We start from the raw sequence: 20,417 nt of genomic DNA on the forward strand, positions 1-20,417 counted from the left end.
TTATGTGGCTTGCAACACATGTGAGGGGTGGGAGGGGTGGGAGAGAGATAGAGAGAGAGAGAAAGAAAGAAAAAAAAAAAGCTGAGTTACTCCAGCATTTTGTGTCTGAAACAAAATTGGATGCTTTTTTTGTTTTGGTTTCAATGGTTTGTTTGAGCGAGGAGAAGAGAGACGTGAACCATGAGATTTACCCTCGTCCCCAACCGCCGGGCGGCGGCGTCACGTGACGCCCATATCCGGGTCCTGTCATCGGTCATTCTCCAACATGGCGTCTTCAGGTAAAGCGGCTGCGGGCGCCGAGCGGGGCGGCAGCGAGAGAGAGAGAGGGGAAAAACCAGCGTGCCGGCCGCGGGAGGCTGGCGAAAAACGCTCGCTTCTTTGGCGGAGGATGGGGGGAAAGGGGAAATGGAGACGGAAAGCGGGGTTTCAATGAGTTGTGGGGGAGTGAGGGAGGGAGAGAGGAGGGGGGGGTTTGGGCGGGGTGAGTGAGGGGACGGACGGCCGTGTGGTGCGTGTGCGGTAAATCCGGCGGCGGGTGTGGGGAAGGGGGAGGGAGGGTGAGGAGGAGGAGGAGGAGAAGAAGAGGAGAGGAGGGGTGGGGGGCTAATGGCGGCCATTCGACCTTCCTTGCCCACCGAGCATGATGCATCCTGCCCGCCCGCATGCGCCGCCGCACTGGCTTTGGAGGGGGAGGGGTGGTTGAGGGAGATCGACGACCACATGAGATAAACTTCGCATTTCCAGCAGCGGCAGCGCTTCAAACTCCTGATCCAGCAATTCAGCCCCACAACGCTGTCACGCCGCGCCAGAACTTTTGCCAATTAACCAGGCGCCCTCGCTGGCACCAGGCAGCGCCGCACTTCACGAAAACGGAAACTCTGGGGGTGGGGGGAATGAAAAAAATGTACGTTCAAAGCTCAAAAAAGTTCCACTGGACTGTTATTATTACACTGGTATTTTACCAGTACAGCTGGTGTTGTACCTGTACAGCTGGCTTTATTACACTGTGATAGAAATCCTACCCAGGGTCACAACCTTCTCCCAACCATCTAGTTTTTTTTTTCTATTCTCATTCCCCCAAAACGTAGACAAGGTCATCTCTGATTACTTTGTCCTTTGGGTGTAACACGTCAGCAATTTTTGGTTGTTTCCCTGCTCCACATTGACGAGTGGAATAGTTGGAAACAAGGGGCTACAGATGCCGGTTAATGCACACGAGGGCACAAAGTGCTGGTGTAATTCTGGGACAGGCAGTATCCGTGTGGAATGTGGATGGATGATGTTTCAAGTCTGAAGAAGGGTTGCCTATCCATGTTCTCTGGAGATGCTACCTAGCCTACTGAGTATAACATGTCTACAATGCTTGGTTGTTTCTCTGCTCCAAATTGACAATCCCAGTAGCACCCTTAGAAACAATGAGCTGCAGATGCTGGTTTACACAAAAGGACAAAAAGTGCTGGAGTAACTCAGTGGGTCAGGCAGTTTCTCTGGAGAACATGAATAGATAATGTTTCAAGTCTGAAGATGTGTCGCCTATCCATGTTTTCCAGAGATACTGCCTGACCTGCTGAGTTCCTCCAGCACTTTGTGTCCTTTCCAGTAGAACCCTTACTCTGTTCCACTTTGATTGTACCTGTGATCAGTTGCAATCAGTGTTACTTTAAGTCCAAGGAAATGGACTCAACTGGGGTATAGAATGTTAATTTAAGGACATCTTAAATAAATTTGTATTCCCTTGATGCTTGGAAGCATTAGCAAGTAATCTGATTGAGCTGTTTAAAAAGTTAAAGGAGTCATACGCAGTAGATACCTTGGAACTGTTTCTGCTGGTAAGGTAACCAAGAACAAAGGGACATTGTGTTAAAACCCTTTTCCTTTCTGGGTGGTAATCAGCGTTTCTCCAGAAATCAGAACTCTTCCCTGAAAGCCTTTTGATACAGGGACAATTAGAGCTCTTGAGACATACTTATAGGTTTTTTATTGGTTAAGGGAATAGAGATCTGGAACTAGGCAGGTAAATTGAGTCAAGATGAGATAGAAGTGACTTATTCTTCCTGTGAATGACACAGCTGGTTGTCATTCATCATCAGCTCGAGCCAGACATCTTCCCTTACCTCTATTGCCAAGAACTGTGGTGACCCGGTGATCGAGATGATACATTCAGTTATCTCTCTGGCATCCTTTTATATTCTTCGCCTGTCGAAATACGATGATCTCTGCATGAGCCATGAATGCAACTTTCATTTTTTTTCTCTTCACCTCATTTGCTCTGCAAGCTCATGTTCATGAGGTTCACTTTCTATTCCTTGGGCATTTCTGGTAAACTATTGACCACCCAACAACTTCCCTTGGCTTTCTTTGCTCTTTCTTTTTTGGAAGTGGTTTGCTCTCCTGGTTCCATCTCGCTCCCTTTCTAACCTGCCAAGATCACACCTCTCCTCTGAAGTAAAGCAGCTGTGACCATTCAGTCATTGTAAACTAAACTCTACTTCTGGCTTCTCTTCTCCAAAAATCTTCATCATTTTCACCTCCCATAATCCCTGCCTCTCTGTCCTATGTTTTGAACCTCTTCAATTTGGGTTTTGCCTGTGCTGCACCAAATAGTCTTGAACAAAGTCACAAATGATTTGTTACGGATAATATCACCTTTTGGATCGAACCCTCATCTTTAGCACCTTTTATGAGCCTTGTCACAGTTGACCACAGTAACTTGCAGTAATTCAGTTGAATAAGACTGCCTTTGTCCACTTCTGCAGTGACTCCACTATTTATAAAGGATAAGAAGTGTGATCTTGGCCTTTTAGAATCCCGTATGGGTGGTGACAACATTTGGATAAATGTGAACTGGTTAAAGGCCAGTGTGGGTTTTGTAATGGAATTTAAATCTAACAAATCATTTAAAAAAAATTAATGTGGTAGATAACGCTATGTTACTTATCCTCGAACAGCCATTCAAAGAAAAGTGACAAATAAAGTGTATGGAATTGGAGGTAACCAACTCAGGCAGGGAATTGAATATGACAATGGACAGATGTTGGGATAATAGTTATGTATTCCTATCCACAGGATTTGACGAGATTCAATGATTCATTAGTTTGTGAGCATAACGCTATAAAGAGTTGCATATATCCATGTTTTCTGATGGTAATCAAGTGGTACTGTAAATTTTGTGGACAACAGTTGCAAAGAGTCACCAACGAATGGACAAAAACATGTCAGGTGGAGCTCCATGTGTGACGTCACCCACTCTGAATCCACAATCTTTTGTGAACTGTAGCATGCCAGGAATTTAATGAACAGATTTTTTGGCTTTACCATTTGCAGAAATCACAAATGTGGACAGTTACAGAAAAATTGAAAAGGCCAGTGAATTACTTGGATTCGGAATACAATTCCCTTAGAAGGGGTGCAATACGGAATCACCAGGATGATATTGAAGTGGGAAAGGTTAAATGAACTTGAAACTCCTGGATTCTCATGCAATATTACCTTGAATATAGGAGCTTAAAAGCCATTCACTTGAGCTAGGGATTTAAAGGATTTGACAGATACTGCGAGACTCTGTTAATGTAGTAAGTTTGGGAGTTAGTGCTGTCGGGCTACTAGAGTTTCAGACTTCAACCTTTCAGACTATTACTTGTTTTCAGAATCCCCTTCACTCCACCCCCTTCTCCCAATTGATACTCCAATGCACTTTAAATTCAGTTTTCTAAGAAGTTTCACATTTTCTAGTGAACCTGGTAAGTCTCAAGGCAGCAGTGGAAACAGAACCAGGTGAGTTTCAAGAGAGAGTGGGAACTGGGGGCCCTGGTGTGTTTGGGGTGGAGGGGGGGTCAGTGCAGGGGGGTCTTGGTATGCTCTAAGGAGGGGGGGGGGCGAGGGATCCTGGCATGGTTAATGAAGGGCAGGTCCTGGGGAGGGAGGAGGTCCTGGTGTTGCCTTGGGGGAGGGGGGGGTTAATGTCCAGGGACCCCCAGTGAGTTAAGGGCCTAACCATCAAGATTTTCAAATGTTGGATTGCAGGTTGTTTTACTATAGATATAAACTTTCCTTTGGCCAGAGGGTCCAGAATAAAGGGTCATAAAATGTAACGGCTTATCCTGTTTTATGGCTGTGTTGGGGCTCATTACTTCATGTCCAGCTAATTGGAAATCTGGAACTCTTTCCTCCATAAAGCTGTTGTGGCATTGTGCCAATGGGAAAACTCCAAATAATAAGTTGAAAGGTTTTTGTCACCTGTTGGAGTTCATGATGAAAGAAACCCAAGGTGGATAAATGGAGTCAAGGCATCTGCAATCTCTGGTCTCAAGATAACAGATTGACTCTGCTAAAATTGAATGCTGGATTGGCCTTGAAGGGATCAATTGTCTACTCCTGTTACTGCACTCCTGTTACCTCTCCAGTTGAAGGCAGCACATCTCCCATAATGACTTATTTCTACAGCACCTGAAGAACCCCCTGCAGATTTACCTTTGTTTTTTAATTTAAAATCTACATGCTGCCCCTTCACAAGACAGACATGGTGTTAGCTGTCACATGTTTGCTAATAAGCTTCAGCTTTGCCTCGCTGCCAACTCTCTCATCCTGTCTACTGGCTGATCTCGTTATCCAGAAGAATTGTCCTTCCATTAAACATTGGGAAGGCCAAAGACATCATCTTTGGAACGACTCCCTTAGCAAATAATTTCACACAACGCAACCCTATTCTGTCTTGGGCAGAAACAGACTGCAGCCACTGTGTCCTGTTTGACCCTGAGCCAAGTGTTGATATGTATCTGATCTTTCACAAAACAAATCCACTTAACTCTTTAGCATCATCCTTCTTCACAGACACGCTCATCTGAAAACTTCAGCCATGCCTTTTCCACTTCCATATTTTATTCTTCAAATTCTCTTTGTCAGTGCCAATTTTCTGCCCTCTATGCCATCAAAATCTCTGCTCTCCTTATCCTATCATGCATCATTCGCCCCTCAACCCTGTGCTTGCTTGCCTGTCTTGGCTCCCTGTGACTTTAAGCCTCAGACTTGGGTCCAAAGCCACCCATTTCCTTCTGATTTGCAATTCTCCCAACTTTCCTCTCAACTCTGGCTTTTAGATTCAAAACGACAAGTTTCAGGTGACCAAGAACTTTGAGTTTCTCAATATTACTGATTAAACAGATATATGTTTTTATTTTTAATCATACTTGTGTTTCTCAGTAAAACTGTTGCCCTTTTTGATTGTACCGTCATGTCTGTACGGCCATGATCTGTTTGATACAGGAAAGCTTCTATGTCCTTTAGCACAACAAAAACATTTTGATCATGACAATATCTGAACTTATCAGTGTTCTAAAACGTTTCTGACTGGGATTTACTCTTTGTCATAATTCTGTTTTAACATTTTCAAAGGCTTCAGTGGACCTAACCCTGACTTGTTCAAACCATCTTTGTTATGTGTTAACTTGTATATCTTGTTGACAGTCACACCGTGGTTTCAGGGAAGAATACGTAGGTTAAATTGCAACTGCATCCTATTTACTTGGACAGCTTCATTTCTTCACAGCTCGGCCAGTTTTAAATGTTCATTTCAGTATTTCATGGTGTACTGGGGTAGAAATTTTTGTCGATTTTTAATCCGGGGTTTTTGTTTTAACCATGAGTTAAAGCAACTGCTGATGGAGATTGCATTATTTGCAGTCAAAATGGAGTTATTAAAAGTGGTCACCCACTACTCTGGCCTCCTACACTGGAGACATCTTGAGTATTAAATATGGTAAGATAAAGTGAAGGATGCTCTGAGAAATGGAAAGAGAGAGGGTTGAAAAGGTTTATACTTGCAATGGAAGGTCTTCTGCGAAGGAGAATAGGAGTGCAGCAGACTGAGGGGATCTTACAAATGGTTTCCAAGATGACATCCGTTTTTTGAGGGAAAGAGCGGAATCAAGAGAAAGTGAATAAGCTGAACCAATAAATCTACCAGGGCTGAAGAAGGGTCCCAACCCGAAACGTCACCTATCTGTGTTCTCCAGAAATGCTGTCTGGCCCACTGTTACTCCAGCACTTTGTGTCCTTTGATCTACCATGGTGATTTTTGCCTGTGGATTTTGAGGAGGAGGTATAACTGGGCTGGGTATGAATTGGGGGTGATTAGTTTTGAATAAAATCTCCGAAGCAGCCCAGGTCAGTGGTGGCTGGGAAATGGTAGCTTGAGGCTGAGTTGGATTATGGTCCAGAGGGAGTCCCAAGGAATTGTCAGTCAATGCTCGGCTTCTGCAGTGGAGAGAATTAGTCCTGTTCAATCAAGTTGCAGGACAGTATGAATAGAAAACCTAAAAATTTGGGAGGAACGATGCTAGTAGAAAAGATGGTTTCCAGTTGAGGCAAGAATAAACCGACTTGGATACAAATTTAATTCTGAGACTAGGATTAAAAGAAAATGGGGAACTTTTCTCGATGTAGTTCAGTCATGGGATTTGCTCCCAGCGTTTTCAGTTTAAAATGGCACTCAACCTTTCAAGTAAAAGTTGAACATGCCGGAGATCTGAAATAAAAACACATTCTGGTAACAAGCAGCCGGTCAGATAGTATTTGTGGAAAGAATATGCAAAAATTTCAGTTTCCAGATACTTTGCCAGAATTGGGAAAGAAAACAGGTTGGCTTTAAGTGGCAGAGGGTGAGGGAGGGATGATAGGTCAAAGGAAGTATTTCTGAAAGGGCGAGTTCAGGATTGCCATGTGGATAAACTCTTGAAATTGTTCATTGATGCGTTAATGAGAGAAAGTAGATATAAAATGAACCGAGAAAATTTAAAAGATATGAGATGAGGGCAATTGGAGAACATAAAGGTGGAGGTGTACGGAACATGAAGCAGACCAGGTGGTGCTAACGGAGAGTGGATAACAGCCATTATTGCAGTTGGATAACCTATAGCAGAACAGGGCAGTTCTGATGTAAATAGAGAGAGAGCAAGTTACCTGAAGTTTTCAAATTCAATATTGAGTCCAATGGCTGCAATGTGCTGAAGCTTGTGTTTTCTTATGTGCCTCATTTCAACAATGCAGGTCACAGACAGATTAGAATGGGCAGGAGAATTGAACTGGCAGGCAAAAGGGAGCTTGGGGTCAGCCATGTTTGCTGAACACTGGTGCTCCACATAGCAGTCACCCAGTCAGTATTTGTTTTTTTTCCTTGAAAAAGGGGAGCACATTCTGAGTACCGTGGTCACAGTGACTGCTGACCCAGTTGGTTTGTCATAGTTTAAAACTACTGTTTGTTGGAGAAAATCAGGGAGCAGACATTTTGTGAAGTTAACCAGTGTCGTGTCACAAATGTGTGATGTAACACTGGGCGACCACAGTGAGAGACCCCTGCAGTAGAAGGTAGACACAAAATGCTGGAGTAACTCAGCGGGTCAGGCAGCATCTCTGGAGAGAAGGAATGGGTGACGTTTTGGGTCGAGACCCTTTTTCAGACTGAAGAAAGGTCTCGACCCGAAACATCATCCATTCCTTCTCTTTAAACCAGCATCTGCAGTTTTCTTCCCTGCAGTAGAACGTTGACAATAGATTTGGGGAGGTTTTGGACAATATCTACTCCTACAAATATTTGTAGTTGGTGTTTTATACTTTAAAAACGATGGCTGTGTTATGTTTTGTAACATTTTAAGTTGTTAATTCAAAAGAATCCAAGTATAAGTGTAATCTTCTGCCAAACTTTGTGCAACTTGTCCTTTTTAGCATCGAAGAAACAGTGAGCCTTGTTTTAATGTGTTCCACAGATTCCTAGTACTAAACTTGAATGTAGGCTAAAGTTGAGCATGAGCTCAACAGTAAGATTACTCCAGCAGTCCACCAGAAGAAAAATAATTTCCTGTTTCTCATGAATGTTACTGCAGCTGGTGACCTGTTCCTAAAGGGCTGTGGAAGCAGTCTTTGAATATTTTTTTAAAGCAGGGGTACATTGATATTTGATGAGTAAGAGGGTGAAAGATTGTATAGGTACATCAGAATGCAGTGGGCTGATTAAATGGCATAGGGTTGAGGGCCAAGCAGCCTCCTACTCCACTTTAAATTCGTAAGTCGTGGTGCACTAATCATGAATATAAAATGTGCTAATAATTCATAACATTGTCCTGTGTCAACATTGAAACAATTCTGATCAATGAAATGATGCTGCCTTCTGGATATCACCTTGGATTAGTTTATCTTGCCTGAACGTCCTGCAGCCTTTGTGCCTGTCCTTGCTGTTGTACAAGTTGTAACCTTTCATTCCTAACCATTGTTTTTTGTACACAATTACACACCACTTCCACCAAAAAATATTGTTATGTGTTTAAGTTTTCAAATGTTATGTCTTAAGTGTGCAACATTTCTGTGGTTTAGCTGTATTAATTTTTTAAGCATGGGAAGATCTCATTTATTCTATGCCACGTGTTTATTGCAGTTTTCAGCTATTCAAAATTTGGTCTTCGTGAACTTTATCTTTTTGGAAATTAATTTGAATGGCTAAAGTAGGTGACTTTTGAACTGTATGAGATCAATGAAGTGAATCAATTTTGTTTCCATTTCACTACTTTGCTTTGTGCAGTAGGAATCTGTATAATGGACAATCTTATTTTGGTGAAAGCAGGAAGCAGACACTATTAAATCCAGATGATTATGTTAGAATAACCAAATATATATTGGAACTCTTCACTTGTAAAACAATTTCAAATGCCATAACAATATCAATATTTGGTTCCTATTAGTTAATTATCATTTAATTAATCGGATGAATTATTTAATTGATAGGATTTAACTAATTCGTTATTGTTTCAAAGAGTTGTATGTTGAACTGGGGCACCTTGACTAAACTACAAGCAATTACGTTATTCAATACATTTGTGCTGGGAATCATTTCTGTAATGGCATTTTGTCAGCAAGATAGTTTGTTCCTTACAAATTCAAATCTTTCAAAAAACTTGTTATTTTTAACAATTAGACAAGTATTTTTTTGCCGCATATTATTGGTAAAATGGCGGGTTTTGTATCTGGAGTGATGTGAAGACAAATATTGACCAGAGATGTTTGATTCCTAGCTAATTTCCCAACTAAAAAGCTGTTCAGAAATATCTCTTATAATAATAAAAATGCTGATTCCGTTGAATTCCCATTGTAACGTGCCCTTTTATATCATGAGTGCTTATTCCAGGGCAATTTCCAAAGTCAAAGCAAATAGGGAGCTCTAAGGGTAAAACTGTCACGTTCTACAAGGCTACTCAAAAATTAGAAAGCAAGTCAGAATTAATAAACTAAGTTTTATATGTAGAAGGGCCTGTTCCTGTGCTATAATGTTCTAAGCAGATAAAAGCAAATATTTCTGTAGACGGGTTGGATGAATATGTACATAGATGTCTGCTGGTTCAGCAGAGCTTTACAATACTGTTTCCTCATCGAATAAAATGCCACGTTCCACTAATTTTGCAGCTTGATACATCTATTTTCTTTTTCATTTAAATTAGCAATTCACTGAAATTAAAGCTTGAAGATGTGTAATATACAATAAGAAATTTAAAACGGGCTAACAAGGTTTTATGAAAGCAATATCAGTGGGTTGAACCTATAGTGCGACACCATGCCCCTGCAAAACATTATGAATGTAATATTTATTGCACGTGGATTGCACCTTCAATGTTAGAAAATGTTCCGAGCACTAGAAAAAATGTCCTCAATCAAAACTGGGATACCGATCCAAAGAGTGAGAGATTTGGAGTTAAAGTACAACTTTCGAGGAGAGGAAACTAGCAGGATTTAGTGATCCGTGTGCTTGTCTTACATCTGCCGATTGTGAGGAAAAGAACATTAGGTTTGTGCAAGAGACAAGTCAACACGCAGCTTCCTGGAGGAGGCAAGTGAGAAGGGAAGACATGAGAGGGTTGAGAATTTTGAAGTTTGTGCATTGGGTAAACTAGTCCAGATATGGGTTTTAATGTACCTTTTTCAAAATAAACTTCCATTTATACAGTAGCTTTATGATCTGGAAGTCCCAATGCACCTTTCCAGTCAATTAAATACTTAACTGAAGTGCAGTCACTGTTGTGATACGCATGATGCAGCAGCTAGTTTGCAAACAGCATGATGCTGCAACAGCTGAACAATAATGACACCCCCACCCCCTTTATTGATGCTTATTAAGGGATAAATAGTGGCCAAGTCTGGAGAAAATTCCCCTGCTGTTTTGAAATAATGCAATGGGACCTATAACATCTACTTAAGTCAGCAGATGTGAAGATTGGCTTAGTATCTGCTCCCAAAAACTGGTCCCCTCTGACAGTGTGGCTCTTGTCTGGCCTTGTGCTGGAGTGTCAACTTGGATCTTTGTGTTGGCTACAGAATGCACTTGAACCCACAACCTCGGGACTCGAGTGAGAATGCTCCTCACTGGACTCAAGTGGCATTCATTTTGTGCTTTAGCTATTTGGTCTATATGAAACTCTTGACTGCTGTGCAGAATGTTATTCCAACTAGAATTATGAGAGCACAGTTAAATGTGTCCCTATCAAAATCCAAAAATAATAGGAAAGAACTTGAGCATAATAATACTCCAATATAAAGGAGAGAGGAACCTCCACCTTTTGTTTGAAGCTGAAGCAGTAAATTCTATACAAATGTTTCCTATTTGCAACTCCCCAAGAGTTGATTTGCAGTTTGTGGTGAATTGTTTTAAAACGTTACCGTAAGGGTCAGTGGCCGCTCTTGGGAAATGTGACCCAGCAGGTTTGTTATCTGGCAGGCTGTGGTCCCAGAAAGGACTGAAACATGGGGCACTGGTCCCAATGTGACTTATATTTGCCATCTCGTAACTTGCATTGTATTCTTGAGTCTTGGTTTACTGTAACAGTGAATGCTTAATGTGAGCAGTTGACTATAATGAGTGGCAAGTTTTTATAACTGCAGATAAATTGGTCGTTTTGGCCTACCCAAGCTACCTTCTTTCACGAAAGAGTGATTTTGCGTGTCTGTTGATCAATTTGGAACTGCAATTATTTGTTGTTGCGTGATACGGCCAGCTGTTTAATAAACTTGTTTGAAAAGGTAGTGCTGGTTGTGACATTATTAAAGCAAATATGCATAATCATTTGCTTGTAGTAGGCATAAAATGTACTCATTTAGAATAATTGAAGTGAGTGCCTGTCTACTTAAGATTTTTTTCATCTTTAGTTTGATTACCTCAGTTGCAAACTACTTGTACTTTGAGCTCTTTTTTTTGCAGCAGAACTGCTTTGGACCAGGTTTGTTCATTCTTCAATTCCTGCCCTTTATTTTAAAATAAAAACTTACTCAATCATGAATCTATTTCCTGAACACTATTTCATTATGGTACACTGTCGTCTTTCATTTAATGTGAAGTTTGCATGTAAGCTGGATATGTCTTGATGACTGAAATTCTCATTCTTAATCTCTATTAAAGTTTGGTTCTCGTTCAGTTTGCATATGCTTGCCTTTACATTGACGTTGGACTCCTAACTCTGATATTCGAGATTCTGTTTTCCTACCAGAGTGTTTACAGGTCCATCCTAGGTTACGGCAGGGTTCTGTTCCTGTGAACTGTTCACAACCCGAACAGTTCATGGGTCAGAAATGCGTCTGTGAACCATGTTCCCACACAGCAGAAGGTGTTTGCAGACCCACAGCAGTTGTCAAATCCACCCCGCCGAGTCCCATGTGTATGGGCTGACATAAGCCGGCCATTCCTAAATTGGGGAGGAGCAATACATGACTAAAATAGCACAAGGCATTGTGATTTTTGGAACAGCATATGATAGGAGTTTAAGATCCTGCATCTTGGAAGACTAAGCACCCAAAGCTTATCACTTGAGCAAGTTACAGTGGGTCTACTGATGCACAAAGGAGGAAAATTGACATCATGTATCTACAATTTTTCTGTATATTCTCCAATGTGGTAGTACAGCAAAGCACCAAGCTGTACACTTGCGCTCTGTAGATTTGGTGTGTGCCATGCCAATTTTTCATTGTTGGATCTCCCTGACTTTGGTCTTTTAGTTTCATGGTGGCTTTATACTGAAGTTTCTTCATCTTTATAAGCCTCTTTAAACTGGCCTATATGAGCTTCCCCCCCGAGAAATGGGGAGTAGGTGCGGAATTGATTCTTGTTTTCAGAACTGCCTTTTGGATATTTTTCATGATTGCCTTTTGTAATGGAGACTGTTTACATTTTCTGTCTCTTGTTCTGCCACCTTTGCTGGTTCTGTCTTTATCTTTGTAGAAATTTGCAGTACAAAAGCTCTGTAACAAAAAAAAAACTGCCTGTAACCTCAATGGCAGAGAAAAGTAAATTTTCAAGGGAATGTCAGTTTGGCCAATTATCCAAAGAGCAGCTCTTAAGGATTGAGATTTTCTCGGTGTGAACCTGCTCCAGGGAACATGTGTACATCCAGATGTGTTTTTTGGGAGTGGAGGAGGCAATCAAAATGTCAACCCAGGTACCCGAGCAGGAAAATAATGTTTCCTTGATGCCACATATTAATGTTGCAAGTGAGTTTTCAATTTTTGTTTTGTAATTCTGTCTCCTGTATCTAGGGAAGAAGAAGCAGAAAAAGGGAAAGACTTTGACCCTGACCGACTTTCTGGCAGAGGATGGCGGAGGGAATACCCCAGTCTACATTCCCTCAAAGCCAGTCAGCTGGGCAGATGAGACAGATGATTTGGATAATGAAGGTAAGATGATATGTTAGCGATTAACAGATTAATTTTGTAAATTCTAGGAATAGAATTAGGTCACTCGGCCCATCAAGTCTACTCCGCCATTCAATCATGGCTGATCTATCTTTCCCTTCCACACCATTCTTCTGCCTTCGTCCCATAACCCCTGACATCCTTTGTGTTTGTAGCCTTTAATATACAATACTTCCATCAATTAATTGCTTGCTGGAAATTGCTCTGCAGTTCACAGCACCTTTTGGAATACTTTGTGTGTGGGAAATCTTGTCTCATGAATTTGAGTTTTTTGAAGTAACCAAGGAGGTCAACGAGGGTAGGGCAGTAGACATAGTCTATATTGACTTTTAACAAAACTTTTAAGGTTTTTCATGGTAGACTATTCTGGGATGTTAGATGGGTCACATGGGATCCAGGGAGTGGCAGCTAATTGGATACGGAATTGGCTTGATGGTTGGATGCATTAATAAAGTCCCCCACTTCCTTTAGGATCTGAGGATGCCAGCTATCCGAGCCAGAAGACTTATCAGCATTTAGCCCATTAGTTTGCCTGGTACCTATTCTCTAGTGATGGTATTAAATTCCTCCAGCTTTATTTAGTATTAATGAAAAGTTTATAGTATCCTGTACCATTAAAAATTGGTGCAAAGTATCTGTTTAACTCCTCTATAGTTTCCTTGTTCCCGAAAACTCTTTCGCCACTCATCCTCTGTGGAGGGAGGCAGAGAGAAATGTTCACGTACATTTCTGTCTTCCTTTTTGCACTGGAGACACTCTGACTGTCTGTTTTATATATTCCTTACTCGTTTGTCCTCAATTTATTTTCCTTTTTTTGGTCTTCCATTGCTGGATCCAGAATTCAATCTTGGGGTCTGCCATTACCTTTTTGTTTTGTTATCTCTTTTATTTTTATGCCCTGTCACTTCCTTGGTTAGCCATGGTTGCTTCATTGCTCCCTTGGAGTCTTGCCTCTTTACTGGGATTGTTTTGTTTTGCTGCCTGTCGTGAGTGACCTTGCAATGCTGCCACTGGATGCCTCTATTTAGCCAACCCTATCCTCATAACCCTCTAATACCTTTCATAAGTTAACCTCGGTTGCTTCTTGCCCAAGTCCTCCAGCCCCCCCCCCCCCTTCTCATATGGAATGCAAAATCCATTATACAGTGATGACTACTTTCTTGAGGGATCTTGTAATCCTGAAATTCATTTAACCTGCCTCATTATGCTTTGCCATTATGCTTTGCCAGGCAAGAGCCTGTTTCCCCAGTTGGTTCTGCAACATATTGATCTCGGAAACAATCTTGCATGCATTCTGAATTTATTCTCATAGTTACTGTTTCCAAATTAATTAACCTAATCAACACGAAGATTAAAGTCTTCCATAATTATTTCCTGGGTTTTTTTTGTACATTTTCTTTCAATTGGCTACTGTTTGGGAATCTATGCACTGCTAGTTGTTCGTTTTTAACCTTCAAAATGGACTCCTGAGCCTAGATTGGCTCTCGCATCTCCACTTATTTTATCACTACTCCACCACCTGCATTGATGACTGTGTTACAGTGGATTAACCATCTACATCTCAGCATTTGGGATGCTCCATGGTGAGTCCGTCTGCATCTCCAACTCTGACATGCTTAACCAATAGCAGCAGCCGGATACACTTTATTCACACGTGGTTCCCATGGACCTAGAAGAGTCCCCGACATCCCACGTTACACAGGACTAGCATTCCATCGGTCAGAGTTCTCCTGCCTTGAATTACACTCCAAATTAAGCTCCTTGGTTCCTCCCCTTACTTAAAAAAAACAACTAATTATGCTGGGGACCTTGTTTCACTCCAAACACTACTTAGTATGATGTAAAGCCCTTGTGCACTTCATTAGCTTAAATGCAAGTGGCAAGTTACTGTCATCCATTTTATACGTTCGTACCTGCAATTTCTTTCTAATTAGGTGGCACCTAATTAGAGCAATTGCAACAAAGGTCCCATCTCGTAAACTGATTTTGGTGTTTACTGGGTTTGCAGGCAATCCAGGAAAAACAGTATGAACGGTAAACACGGGCAGATGGTCTGAGAACTCCCAGAGGTTAATGCATATTCCATCAGTCTGGTTCATTGTCAATTAACTCTGCTGTTCTGTCAAATACCTTGACAGAGGGGAGCAAAGCACCAAGGCAAATTCCCTGTATGTATACATACTTGGCTAATAAAATTTATTCAATTCAATTCACCCCATAAATTCCAGGTCCATTATTCCAGGTGACTGCCGTAGCTGGTCAAGAGTTGCATCAGTCAGTGATGTGCACGTGGGGTTTGGGTGTTCTCTGTCGTTGGATTAATTTGGAAGCTGAAAAGTGGAGCTCAGCCAACTGGCAGAAGCACAGCATATAATAGGTTGTGATTGTTTGAGAAACCTTTAGGTGCTTCTCTGAGCTGGAATATACATCTTAGAAGCAGCTGTCGGTTCCTTAGCTCCTCATGTCTCCTCTGCCATTCAGGAAGATCATTGCAAATTATTTACCTCAGCGTCACGCTCCTACACCAACCACATATCCTTAGATTTCCATTGTGTCCAAAAGACTATTGCTTTTGTTTTGAATCTACGCAGCAGCTGAGTCTCCACAGCCCTCTTGGGTAGAGAATTTCAACATTTCACTGTCTTCTGGGGTGCAGAAATTTCTTCTCATCTCTGTCCTTAATGGACTAGGCAGCTAGGGAAAGCATCATTCCTGCACTTGCCCAGCCAAGCTGCAGAAGAATTTGGTACATTTTGATGAAATCACCTCATTCTTCTAAACACCAGAGCATCGGACGAGTCTGCCTGTAAGACGGTTGTTTCCCTGTGCCAGGAATCTGGTGAATGGAATAAGCTACCATTCAAATCGTTAACGTTTTTTGCCCATTTGTTTATATATCTAATGAATTTGTGAATAAAGGAATAACAATTTGCAAATTGCCAATTGCTTCTTGAAAGTTTGTTGCAGGCAAACAATGAAAATTGCCTGTTGTAGCAGCACTGTGATGAAACAATTCAGGAGTCTGCTGCACTTTGTCACAAATGACCATTGTTTCATATTGCTAAATTGAGTATCAGCAAAGCAAGCTGATACTCGCACAGCAACTCCAAAGCAAAAAAAAGGTCAGCAAGTCATTTGTGCACGTGTATGGAAGGTGTGGTAAAAATCAACCCACCAAAGAGTTGGAGAAGGTAAAATAAATGGCACTGATTATTTTGTTTATGCAACTTCTTCCTCCGTGAAAAGTCTATGCTTTCCTTGCATTGTAACCTAATCTCAGTTTGCCCACAAATACTGAGTAGACTCCCCACTTCTGTTTGGCAAAGGCAGCATGGAGAATCTACTGATGTAGTTTGTGCATTTACCAGGTTTATGCATTCTTTAGCACTATAGAGACCTGGATGTATCTACTATTTTATTTTTTTACGTGTTGAAACTGGAGACATTTTCAAATCAGATTTGCTTGCGGTTGTGCATGTTGTTAATTGAAACATATTTGAACATAATTGGGTTCAAATAATTTCCTTGCATGCCATTAATCTGAAGCAATTTGAAAAACAGTGTTTTCAAAAGTTGCGTGGACCCATTCACCTTGAGAGCAATGAACACACCCTGTTGAAGTGCCCATATCCTTTGAACTTCCTTTGTTTTAAAGGATGGTGGCAGTGCATTTGCATGTATAGCGTGGCAATTTAATTTGTGGGTGGTGGAGCAAACCTTCAGGCTGCAAGCAAATAACTGGAGAAACAGCTAGAGTCTGTTAAAATCTGCAATCTAAATCAAATGGGGATGTAGAATTTTTTTTAAATTTCATAAAATGCTTTGGCAAATTACAATTTAACGTTTAAGAGATGCAATGTAGTCTTCTAAGATAGGTGGAATTGTCAACACAGCATCTTGTTTCACCATCTATTCTCCAATTTTAAAAGAGAGAGCGTTTTAAAGAATTATGATTTGTAATGTATACATTTTCACGGTGTGATCAGAGCAGATGTTGGCGAAGTGTTGGAATGGGATTGTGGGAAATGTTCATCCTTCATGATTTGATCACCTCAGCCTGGAAAGTTGACCCTTCATCTGGTTGGCCTTGTAGTTAATAATCAAAAAGTGATAAATGCAGGCTGAAGACTGATCTGTTAAAATAAAAGGCTGGAGCGTGTAAAGATGAGAACTGATCAGGCAGGCAAGCAGCTAATGAAAATTAATATATTTAGCCCAGAAAGCCCAGAACATCTATCTATTAACATGAGGAAATATCCAATTGGCAAATCATTGGCTATATTCTTTCAAAATTATTCATGAAAAGTTGTTGAATTAATTTTTAAAAAAACATTAATTCTTGAAAGTGTTTCAATTGTGTGGTTACAAAAATGATTTGCTCTTAATCTTTAATCTACATTATTTCCCAAGTTTCTGTGGTGGTTATAAATATTGCTCTTAATTGTGACTGCCACTGCTTATACCTTCCCCACTCCATGCCCTCCATCTGAACCTATGGTGTTGAGTTTTATGTGCATTTTGATGCCGAAAAAATGTAATAATCAGAAATATTCCACCTGCTGTCCTTTTAAAAAAATATATATTTTTGGAGGGACCTCTTATTTTTAATCAATGTTTCCATTATTCATTTTGCTAGTTTCCACTGCTTGGCCTGGTATTGATGACGATGCTTACAAGCCTGCCATTAACCGGGCATTACTGCCAACTGCACCTCGAGCAGCTCGAGCACCAGATGTTGATATGAACCGTATTCCGAAGCAGCCACCGTACACAGCTTTTCTAGGCAATTTGCCTTATGATGTGTCCGACGAGTCTATCCGCAAGTTCTTTCATGGAATGAATGTAAGTAAATGAGGGCAATGTGGCATTTAATGAATACTGAAGATAACACTCATAAATCGAGGGTTACTGCTGTCTGGCTTCATTGCAGTGCAGGACATTTGATAGACGACTGACCCTCACCCCCCTGTTTTGTTTACTATTAATCTGCACGATAATTGTCATTTTGTCTTTCTATTCTGAGATTGTATCCAGTAGATTAAACGATCCTTCCAAGGTTTCTAGCAATATGATTTTTTTTTTAAACACTTAGAATAACTGGAGTTGGCTCACATTTCCAGAGAGAAAGTGTTTTGGGCCGATAACTTTCCCCAGTTCCGATGACAGGTTAATAGTAAACAAGATTAGAGGAAGAGAAGGGGAGGAGAAAACAAAGGTGTGCAAGGGTGAAAAATGGGAACCAGACAATAAAATAAACAAAATATTGATCCACAGGATATGTTGTGCTTCTTTGCAACAGGAGGAACTCAAAGGCACATGGTGGCGGTAGAGCAGCCAAGCAGAAATTCGGGATGGTGCTTGTGTCTAGTGTCTTTGTACCTTGTGTCTTTGTACTTTCTCAGTATGAAGGGAAGTTATTGGCCTTTGTCCCAATCCCTGGAGAGAGCACACTTTCCAGGGGAAAGGACGAGGACAAATAGTTTGATAGATTCATTCAATGAAGAGTATTCCATCTAATGCGATCTGCAGCTTTGTGTTGTGAAGTAAGATGGATGTATAATTTTCTGTGATGTTTTGGGCTTTCTAAAGATCAGTGCTGTGCGTTTGCCGAGGGAGTCTACCAACCAGGACAGATTGAAGGGATTTGGTTATGCTGAGTTTGATGATGTGGAATCGCTGATGAATGCTTTGAGTCTCAATGAAGAGGTACAGTAAATGTGTTGAACACTTTAATGCGTAATATTTTTGTTACAATAGCAAGCTGTTTAAGAATCAATTTTTCCTAAAGAATCCTGATAATATTAAATGCATTATCCTCCAAGTTTCTTGATCCAATATTATTGCTACTCAGATACCATGTTCTTTCTTCCCCTCGCATTTTTTAATGTAATATTCCTTCGTTCAAAATGGTTCTGAAATTGTACAAGATTTGTAGCTCTTGTGTATATTTGTAATGGGAGATACTGGCTGTGATACCTTGTAATATTCATGCGTTTTGTATTACTTTTCATTCTTGCTTTAGATGTTGCAGAACCGAAGAATCAGGGTGGATATTGCTGATCAAGCTCAGGAAAAAGGTGTGGTGTTTTTGTATTGTAATGGTTTGCTACCTGCTCAGGTGTTCTGTGGGGAAATATGTTCTCAGTTGTATAAAGGTTGCAAGTACCAACAAGAGATTAATCTTACAATTTGTAGTTCAATTTAAATACTGGATTCAACCAGCCTTCAGGTTGGTTATGTAGTAATTTTGTTGTTGCTGCTTTTGATGTATGCTTCATGGTTTTTGTTGAGATTTTAAAGTAAATTTAATTATTCCAAAATAACTATCTTAAATGACTTGCCATTGATTTTTTTTTGCCATTATTTCCCCCCCGGTATTTCCATACAGCAGATCACATTTTCTAATGCATATTCTTTTGAACTAAAATTGTTTGGTAGTAATTAGTCTATGAAACCCAGCTTTGAGCGATTTCTCATTGAGCTTGGTAACTAGCCTGGATAATGTACTTTTCCTTTGACCTTGACCAGTGGACTAAAGACTGACCTAGAAATGTTTGTACTTCACGGCTCACTGAATCAGTGAATAATGAAATGTTGGTAAAGTTCTTCCTGAGAATTACAGAGGGGCTTGACGTTTCCTTATCTCTGCTTTCAATTCAGAAAGGGAGGCGGGCAGGGGAGGAGATCGGGACAGAGTTCGCGATGCTGAGATGGAGACTGACTGGAGGGCTCGGCCAACATCTAATACTAATGATGATGTTCCGGCAAGAAGGATGGAGGATTCGTTTGGGGACAGTGAGTTCATCCGATAATAAACATCACGAGCTGATGCAACAGTTCAATAAGCTACCCTTTCATCTGTTGTTTTGTTGGACATGAATCCAGTCAATCCATTTGCAGTAAAAAGGAATGGCAGATACTGATTTATACCAAAGATAGACACAAAATGCTGAAGTAATTCAGTGGGTCAGGCAGCATCTCTGGAGAAAATGGACAGGTGACGTTTTGGGTCGGGACCTTTCTTCAGGCTGTTGAAGAATTTTCTAGCATTTTGTTTCTAACCATCCATATGCAGAATGGTCCCCCTTTCTACTCTTCCAGAAACACAGAACTGCAGATGCTGGTTACTATGCAAAAGGAGGGGAGTTTCACATGTGAGTGAGACTCCAACAAACCATAGTCCCATTGTGCACAATGCATTAGGAATTGACAATCCTGTTGCAAGACAATATTGGTCCACCCCAAGTTAGAGCAGGCACATAGTAATAGGCACATCACTCTGGGAGTATTTATTTGTGAAACTAGCTCTTCCTGTCTTTGTGGCAGGAACATCTCTTGTCTTGATTGATCAGTGTTATCACTTCCCCCAAGAAAATCAGTAAATATTTCTTTTAAAAAGATTGTCAACGCAGGTTGACAATATTTTGAATAGTGTAGGTAATGTGCATGCTTCACACAGCTGGATTTTTTTCCCTTTAAAACCCACTAACCCTATTTGTTGTCTATTCCATTTTTAATTGTTTGGCTATACTGTACTTGCAAAACCATGGTGCCTCTCATGACAGGAACAGCCCAGAGTACTTGACTTTTTTTCTCTCTCTCTTGTCACTAACATAAGAACATAATATAAAACAGTATAGCACAGGAATAGGTCCTTGGGCCCACAATGTCATGATGCCAAGGCCAACTCTTATCTGCCT

At 40.8% G+C, this 20,417-nt stretch overlaps 1 protein-coding gene across 7 annotated transcripts in view; it reads left to right on the top strand.

Moving 5' to 3' along the window:
- Nucleotides 1-250: 250 nt before the first annotated feature.
- eif4ba (eukaryotic translation initiation factor 4Ba) overlaps nt 251-20,417 on the top strand; it is a 36,909-nt gene continuing 16,742 nt past the window's right edge. For all 7 annotated transcript variants that reach the window (XM_078431527.1, XM_078431534.1, XM_078431529.1 and 4 more), the window contains exons 1-6: nt 251-278; nt 12,562-12,699; nt 17,354-17,559; nt 18,307-18,423; nt 18,740-18,794; nt 19,378-19,512. In XM_078431527.1, coding sequence (XP_078287653.1) covers nt 266-278; nt 12,562-12,699; nt 17,354-17,559; nt 18,307-18,423; nt 18,740-18,794; nt 19,378-19,512 — 664 coding nt within the window. In that variant the 5' untranslated portion in view covers nt 251-265. The remainder of the gene's footprint in view (nt 279-12,561; nt 12,700-17,353; nt 17,560-18,306; nt 18,424-18,739; nt 18,795-19,377; nt 19,513-20,417) is intronic.

This window comes from Rhinoraja longicauda, chromosome 42 (assembly GCF_053455715.1).
Source record: "Rhinoraja longicauda isolate Sanriku21f chromosome 42, sRhiLon1.1, whole genome shotgun sequence".
NCBI lineage: Eukaryota > Metazoa > Chordata > Chondrichthyes > Rajiformes > Arhynchobatidae > Rhinoraja > Rhinoraja longicauda.